General features: G+C 43.0%; 1 protein-coding gene across 1 annotated transcript in view; it reads right to left on the reverse strand.

Moving 5' to 3' along the window:
- Positions 1-8,310, reverse strand: part of LOC311098550 (uncharacterized protein) — a 40,270-nt gene extending 31,960 nt beyond the window's left edge. The window contains exons 1-2 of the mRNA XM_084138792.1: positions 8,239-8,310; positions 6,507-6,631 (exon numbers count right to left, since the gene is read on the reverse strand). Of these exons, the coding sequence (XP_083994918.1) occupies positions 6,507-6,573 (67 nt within the window). The 5' untranslated portion in view covers positions 6,574-6,631; positions 8,239-8,310. The remainder of the gene's footprint in view (positions 1-6,506; positions 6,632-8,238) is intronic.
- Positions 8,311-8,996: the final 686 nt, after the last annotated feature.

The following is an 8,996-nucleotide window of genomic DNA, read 5'->3' on the forward strand; positions in this document are numbered from 1 at the left end:
TACACAACGCAGAAATACAAAACCTTCAGTCATCCATCGATATGATCAAGACTACAAGCCTGCACCATTATCTGAGTGCTGCACCTGGTTAATATGACTGAAGATAACTTTTCATGGTTCGGAAACCTGTTAGTATCAAGTGTGTCAACCAGCAAATGACTCACGTCCAGCACACCCGTAAGATTTCACGGACCCTAAGTGCATGTTTGTTTCTGTGTCAACATGCAATTACAGATGAACAACACAGAGCAAGTTATATGTGCCTGTAACTTACACAAGTTACAAGAATGAACATATGCGATGTGCCTGTAACTTACACCAGTTACAAGAATTAACTTTATGTGCTTAAATTTGTATTTTGTGAGAGTTTTTAAGAACTCTCAAACGGGGGACTGAAGGATCCAAATTTAAGAATATGTTTAAGATCTGCTGATCTTACTTCCTTACATAACATCACATGAAAAACTAAGGTGAATTACACTGTATTGGGCATTCAAGGTGAACATGATGGCATCAATTTACTGATCAGAAGTTAGCTTTAAGTCAGCTGTCTAAACATTGTAATAGTCAGGGGTTTTGTTAGCCTTTGATCTTCCAACTAAGAGTTGAACTGTGTGTGAATGTTACTAGTCTTAGTTCTCGTGACCATTTGTGTTTATACCATTTGGGGAGCTCAGTTGGGGGTAATTGCCTCTATTGTCTTTAGCAGTAGTCATCCCTAAAGGCTGTGTGTAAGTTCAGAACCTTAAGGGACAGCCCACTGAAATGCCTATAAAGAAACCATGTAAAGTTACATTAGTTAGACTGATTTGGGAAGAACTGCAGCCGCGTCAACGCGAAGTCCTCAATAAAGAATAACTTTGTTTGAACGTGATCCCCAACGTCTCCTGGTCTCTTGCTTCGACGAAGAAAAACTTTACAACAGACGTTTACATGATTATTTTGTAATAATCAGATCAGATCAGATCAGATCATTCCTAATGCTAGATGGACTCATAATCACACATTGTTCAACTGAATAATTCTTTATCACGTCTAACCTATATACAGTGCGTGCAGAATTATTAGGCACGTTGATTTTATGATCATATTTTTTTTCAGGCACATTTTACCAATTCCAAACCACATTAATCATAATAACTACTATTAATTTTGTATTTAATCATTTAAATGATATATAATTGTTCATGAAGGCTGGAAATGAAAAACGCCTTATATTCAGGTGTGCATAATTATTAGGCACGTTTTCTTTTACAGATAAAATAAGCCAAAAAAGAGATTTAATTCAGACTTAAAAGTAAAAAATTATTAAATCCCGATGACACCAAAAGCTTATAAGCTAGAGCGTGAAGTTTCGACGAGCGCACGCCGCCCTGACGGTTGATATAAGCCACTGCCGTGGTATTGACACAGGGTACAGGCACATGATGTCCCTGCAGGCGAGGAAGAAAATGATTCAGAGCTTTCCAAATGGTAAAAGCTCTAAATACTTAATGTGTGCTGAACGTAGTCTGCTCGGCCACAGACCATTCACCATTCTGCCCTCCTGGGTGGCACCCCAGCCTGTTAAGTGAAAGTGAAAGTGAAAGTGAAAGTGACACGTGACGGCCAAGTATGGTAACCCATACTTGGAATTTGACCTCTGCATTTAACCCATCCAAGTTAATGCACACACATTAGGAGCAGAGTAGTGAGTAGTTAACACACACACACTGCAAACGTGGATACACACACCCAGAGCAGCGGGCAGCCTTTGTGTGGCGCCCGGGGAGCGATTAGGGGTTAGGTGCCTTGCTCAAGGACGCATCTGTCGTCACAACTTTCTGCATCATAACCATCCCCAGAGGGGTTTACTGTGCGTAAAAGTCTGCGCTCTTCCAGTGGCGCAAGGCTGCCGAGCAGGCGCGCATCACCATTACAGAGCGGCAAAGATCCTGAGTCGAGCTGAAATGTAGTAACAAAACCCATTTCATGAACGCTCTCATTCTCAGGAGTCCCAGTGGCACAACCTGGATGGATGAAGCCATAAGACCCTGCAGCCTGAGGCATGTGCGATATTGTACTTTCGTCCCCTCTCTGAACTGCGACAGACAGTTCATTAGAGAGAGAATGTGCTCTTGAGAGAGACGCGCTCGCTTGGAGACTGAGTTCAACTCCAAGCCCAGGAAAATGACATTCTGACTGGGTGTAAAATTGCTCTTGCTCACATTCACTCTGAACCCGAGAGATGTGATGTGCGCGAGTACACGGCAGGTGTCCTGCAACACTTTCTCCTTCGATTCGGCTATAATGAACCAATCATCTATGTATGTCAGAATCCTCAGACCTGACATTCTCATGGGTGCTAAACCCACCTCCGCACACAGACAAAAACACTGAGGACTCCTGGTAGGCGAAACAAAGAAACTTCCTGTGTGGCGGATAAATGCTTATACGGAAGAAAGCATCTTTCAGGTCGACCGATGTGAACAAGTCGTTCTGTTTTATGGCGCGGGCGAGCAAGCCATGAGTTAGCATTCTGAAATTGTATTTCCTCAAATGTTTGTTCAACACAATGACATCCAAGATAGGGCGGAGAGAGCCCTAATCACTCCCTTGTTTAGGAGGGAGGATATTTCCTCTTTCAGAATGTGTGAGGCGTTCTCTTCCATGTGTGAAGAGAGAACACCGTTGAAATGCGGGGGTTTCATTGCAAACTGCAGTCTGTAACCCTGCATTATTGTACGCATCACCCACTCGGGAGCCGAAACAGTTTGGCAAGCCCATTCGTGACTCGCGAGTGTTCCCACCCAAGCTGCAGCGGAGCTGTGTAAGCCCAGCTGATTCATTTGTGATGCAATGGCGCCCTCTAGTGGACGAACTAGGGGCAACATGCAGGGGTTCAGAGTTATTTTCTCGCTCTGCAGGGAGAGATCCGTAACAAATTAATTTGATTTGTTTGCTTTAATGTTTTTTTTTTTTTTTGTGTGTGTTTTGTGCTGGGGAAACACAGGGCCGAAGCCTCTAATAATTGGGTGAGGGGAACAGAGTGTGTGCGGTGTGGTGACACTGCTTTTGTACTTTTCCTCACAACAGACCCCCTGAACATGGAGGGAACACACAACGTCCACTAAAGACATGGGCTGGGCAGCCTCGAGAGGAGGGGAACCGACCCATCCGCGGGAGACTCTGCGTCTTTTGGACAGGGGTTCTGGGACAGGAAGAGAGTCCGAAGGGCTTGTGGCCTGTGGACGCGGACTCAATGCCCCCATCGGCCGAACATCAGCCAGGCCGCTTACGTTTCGAGTCGGTGGGGATAGGGTAGGGTAGATGGTCTTCCAGACTCGTGGCGGTAGTCGATTTTCCCCAGTGCTTAGCAGGCGGTGGGTTATTCTGCCGTGGGGGTGGTTTGTTGCGAGGCCTTTCTGATGGAAATTTCATCCCATGGCAGCTGGGTTAGGCAAATGTGCTGGGGGTGCCTGGCGTGGAGCCGCCTTCCTAGGAAGGCATAACTTTAAGGCCTCATCCTCCTTTTTGTCGTCACACCGTTGTTGCATCAATGCGACGGTGGGGCCAAAGAGAGCCCGGCCGGGCTCCACCGACACGCCCGTTATGCGCCTCTTCTCACTGTCAGGAAGGCCCGACAGGTTAAGCCAGAGCGCGCGCTCTCCCACCACAGAAAGCGCCATAGAGCGCCCGCAGGCTTGGACGGCCTGCCGAGTGTTACGGAGGACGAGGTCGTTCACCGTGAGGATCTCCTTCCACAAGGGTAGAGAAGGAGTTCCCTTTTCCAGCTGTTGCCTTAATTCATCCAAAATCTCCGCCTGGTAAGCGGAGAGAAGTGAAGAGACGTTCAGGGCCCTGACAGCCAAGGCTGAGGACTTGCATGCGTCCTGGTGAACTGAGGCAGAAAAACGGTCCATCTTGTTGGGCAAGACCGGCTTAGGGGGAGCGAACAGCCCGCCCTGAAAAGGGTTAAGGTGCCTGGCGATGGAAGGCTCGATAGCGGGAGGGTCACCCATGCCATGAGCTGCCATATCCTTCACCTCAAGGCCTGTGAGACCGCGTTTGAAGTCGAGCGGGTCGCACCAATTGTGCCTTATGTGCTTCGCGCATGCTGGAAGGACGGGGAAGAGTTGTTTCCTCGGACTGGGAGGGTCGCAAATATTCCCGTCGTAAATATCCCTCTCCTGGTCAGTGGCGCTCTGTGGAGCCGGCCACTCAATGTTGAGGCGAGCGGCCGCTCGCTCACAAACTTCCAGGAGGATGGACTGAGGCAAGGCCGCATGGGCGCTAGCCTGGGGAAGGCCAGAGGGCAGGATGGCCTCCTCGTCCTCTGAGACCCAAAGAAGGGCTGCGTCATCCTCATCGCCAGAACCAGCAGGTTCGTCGACGAGCGTGAGGTTGCCCGCGAAGATGTCCTCTTCGGGGAATGCAGGATTGGGCTGGTCAGCCCAAATAAGTGAGCTGGCACCCCGGGAGTCCCCCGGTAGCGCGTCGTAGTCACTGTGTCCCCCATCCGAGTCAGCACGTAAAAGCTTCTTGGGCAGCATAAGGCAATGACTGCAATTCTCCGGGTTCTCCAAGGCTTCTTGAGCATGTTTGAGGCCCAAGCAGACCACGCAGAACGAGTGAAGGTCCTTAGCGGCGATGAGCGCACCACACGCGGCCGGGCAGGCCCGTGATAGGCAGTTCCCCGGAGAAGCAGCAGATTTAGACAGCGACATTCCGGTGAAGAACTCGGAAAAATCCGTGGCGGACAGCCTGATGTTTCCTGAGAGACTGAGCGCGAGCTCATGAAGCTCCGCCCCCTGGGCCGTCCAGCAGCAGCTTATTTGCATTTAAAGGGCACACACTAAAACAGCGCGTTTTTCTGAGCCCCAGAAAATGACAATTTAAACATGCTGTAAAAAATGATCTGTTGGGTATTTTGAGCTGAAACTTCACATACACACTCTGGGGACATCAGAGACTTATTTTACATCTTGTGAAAAGGGGCATAATACGGGACCTTTAAGTTAATAAAGATAAATATTACTGTAATATTTACTAAGCCACAGAATTATTTGAATTATTACACAGAGTGTGTGGTACATGAATTGATTGAATAGACCCAAAACAACCCTAAAAAATATTTGCACAAGCCTTTTGTTCTGGTCTGGGTATTTAAGGGGAAGTGACAGAGCAGTCTTTGGGAACCTGTAACCAGGAAAACCCCCATGCAATGCTGTGTCAGTGTTTTCCACACACACTGTCAGAAATGCATTTCTTTTCCTGGAGTCATATTTGAGCAAGTGATTGTCATATATTTATTATTTCTAAATTGGCTTGTAATCATTTACTTGTGTAATTGGCATGATACATTTTACCTGACAAATAAAATGTTATATTTGAATTATTCTGCATTATTCTGAAATCATTATTTCTAGTAGATTAAAGTGCAGTCTGGTGTTTCCGTAAAACTATTCCAGGATAGATCAAACCGAAGGCACTAATGAATGGAGCACATCATTAAGGAGACCTTCCAATTTCTGACTATCACTGACTTAGCATGTTGCAGCTCACGACTATTAAAAAATTACACCTTTTGGCATGAGTCAGCAGAGAGCGACCGCTTAAAGCTGCCGTCGGCAACATTTTTGTGATCATATTCAGTGAAATCGACACTATAATCCGACAGAACAACATAAATAAGGTGGTTTCAGAAAAAAAAAAGAGCTTCTAACTCCACCTGGAGCGTGTTATTTGTTTTGCAAAAATCCACCGCTCCCGGATCATCGGGTCCAATCAGCACAGGGGGGTGTGAGATCTGACTGTCAATCACAGGTCGTGCACACGCCACAGATCCCACTCCCCCCTCGCACACGTTACAATCACATGCACACGCCTGAAGTTCGCAGGTGTGTAGTGTGTTGGATTGTACGAAGCGTGATGGCGGAGAGAGAATCTACTAACAAGCTTCCAATTCCTCGGTTATTGCTATCTATCTATGGGTAGATTAGCCAGGACAGCCTACCTCCGAGTCCATGGTGTTGATCAATGCTGAAGAGATAGGGCGGACGCGTTCACATAAAATCTGGTGCACATGCACTGACGAGCACGACCTCGATGGGAGGGTGCTCGCTGGTAGTGGGGGAGGGGCATGAGAGTTGTAAACATTCAAAATTTTGTCTCAATCGACCCAATCTGCCAGACTTGCCGACTGCAGCTTTAAGGGTAAAATAGTTCGCACTGCACATTATGACTATTTCAGAACTGGCTATAGTTTGTGATTGTGAATGCACATTCGCGACGTGATGTCTCAAAGTGATACTGTTTTGACTCATACTCATATTTATATATATTTAACAAACTTTTTCTTGTTAATTTTGCATAAAAAGACTTCAAGCTGAATTTACTTAAAAGGTGATGCAAAAATGTTGCATCGATATTTAAGTAAATCTGACAGATTTTTTTTTTGTGCAAATCAAAAGAACTGCCTGAGCAAAACGTGGCTCAAAACTGCATAATGCAATATATTGACTCACATGTAAATGAAGGACGATTGCCCATGCTGGAATCACTGGAGTCAGAGTCACTCTGATGGTCCTGCATTTTTACTGCCTCTTAATAAGGTACTCAATCAGTGACGTACTATCAGACCCTTCAAAACCTACAGAGAAAGGGTGACAAAAATCAGGATGAGCAAAAATCTAGAAAAAACATCTTGATTAACTCAAATGGATTCACAATTACATTGTCTCTCCTGTCTGAGAGTGTTTGGATCTGCGACAGCCAATCAGAACTGATCATTATTTAATTCAGGTTCAATAGCCCATTGAAGAGCTACTGTTAATGCACGCCACTGAAATGTACATATTATTGATTGTCCTCGATGTTCAAAAGTTCATTAACAATGCATCACAAACATTTGATCTTGTTTTAAATAGGCTATTACACAATGCTGTCAAAACCTGGTTTTATTTTTCTAAAAACAAATTACTCGAGTGCCTTGGATGTGTTTTTTTTTTTTTTTTTTTTGTAAATCTAACTATGTTAGAGTTTAATGGTAAATCAAAGGGGGCTTCTCCCATCTTATATTATGAAATCTAACATAATGAACATCGGAGTGTGCGCACACGACACGGACAGCTGTTACGGCAAGCACTTGATATGAGTTCTGTTTTCTTCTTGCTGTTCACTCAAAATAGAGGAGCAGATTTGTGCACATGATGATCTGCTTCATATACTGTAAAAAAAAAGATTCATTTGGAGAATCTGTCACCCAATTTGAAGCTCAGCTAAAAATCAATTTCTGGCTAAGCTTCTGCAGCGTACAATCATTTACAAAAAAAATCTTACAATATTTACAAGTTGTTTGTTATTCCAAACTTTGTTTTTGTTTGTTTAGTTTGGATTTCCCTGCATCACTAGCCTAGATTATACCATCACAACTCCTCTAATACAATTTAAAATGTATGCAGTCTTGATCATATCATGGTCTTGATAGCTAGTGTGTTTTGCCTCCTAATGAAAGTGGAGAATGAACTGTTTTACAGCGTGACGAAAAAGAGTAGCATGCGTGACGAGTTATGCCTACTACACTTAACTGAAACCGATCCAATTTATCTTAAAATTAATTGCGTAATAATTGCGTAATACAAATAAAGAATATCATGTGATTTATTTTACACTTACCTCATACAAAACATATCTTATAGTTTGTTTTTGTCAGAATCAAAAGACTTTTTGTCTTTGTCTGATTGTATAAGAGAAAGAGAAACTAAAGAGTCTAGGGCAGGCTACTACTTGCACGTTAAACTTTTTGTTACAACTCTGGAATTTCCGGTCACTGCATTCTGCGCACTTACATGAGAATTAAGTAGGCTACATTTTATGGCTGTCAATTGGATTAAACGAACATGCAGCAGTTGTGTTCGTCTTCTCATTAACAGTGTTTTTCTCTTACTGATCGTATTTCATACCTGTTAAGTTTAGATTTTTTTATTTTATTAATTTGACTGATAAATGGATTGTTTATGTGCGTCTTTTAAAATATTTGAATGCGCGGTACAGGTCTTAAGTAGGCTAAATGTAACGATGTTAAATATCTTATACAGTAACGCACACAGCTTAGAAGACAATGACAGTCAACTACTTTAAATATAAAGCAAGCATTTTGGCCATAAATATGTAAATCACATACAGTAAAAATGATTGACAATGAAAAATGACACAGAATAGTTATGATTAGTTTTACAATGTGAATACCATACTTACAGGGAGCCAGTCCACCAATAGACTTAAACTTTTTGTCTGTCTTTCTTTTATAGAAGAGATCCCCCCTCCCCCCATAAACTCTTAAAGTGACAGTCTATTCCTGCTGCTGTCTGTCATGTTAATCAAAGAACAAAAGACAAAGAAAATCAATCTCTGCTCTTGACTGAATAATTACTTTTATAACTAATTATAGGCATTAATATGTGTTTACTTTTTACAATGAAGACAATCCAGTGTTATTTTACATTTGTTTACTTTAATTTCTGTAGTATTTCTTACATGAATGTGTATACCCAACTGAAAAACTTAAAGGCGTGTTTATTTCATATCTCTCTTATTGTATTGCATTTATGTTGTTTGTAATTTGTCCATTTGTGCTTATTTTATTAATGACTTTTTTACTTGTTTTTTTTTTCTGAAAATAAAATTTTGTATTGGAGAAATGTAGATTTTTGTTTGTATATGCTGTCAATTATAGTTGTTAGAAATAAAATCGGAAACGGCAAAAATCGTTATCGGGAGGTCACTTACAAAAAAAATCAGAAATCGGATTTGGCCAAGAAAATGGCAATTGTTGCATCTCTAGTAATAACATGCAGGCATTTTTAAATACAAATCATTCACTCTGCCAGGTTCACTCAGTCGCTGTTCGTTCCTTCAGAAAACAATGTGTGGCGCACCTCAGCATTTTCAGCTTTCAGAAGAAAACTAATCTAAATTGCATTTACTTATGAAACTTGGAAAAACTTGGACAATGT

The sequence above is a fragment of the Abramis brama genome, assembly GCF_963993115.1.
Source record: "Abramis brama genome assembly, chromosome: 16".
NCBI lineage: Eukaryota > Metazoa > Chordata > Actinopteri > Cypriniformes > Leuciscidae > Abramis > Abramis brama.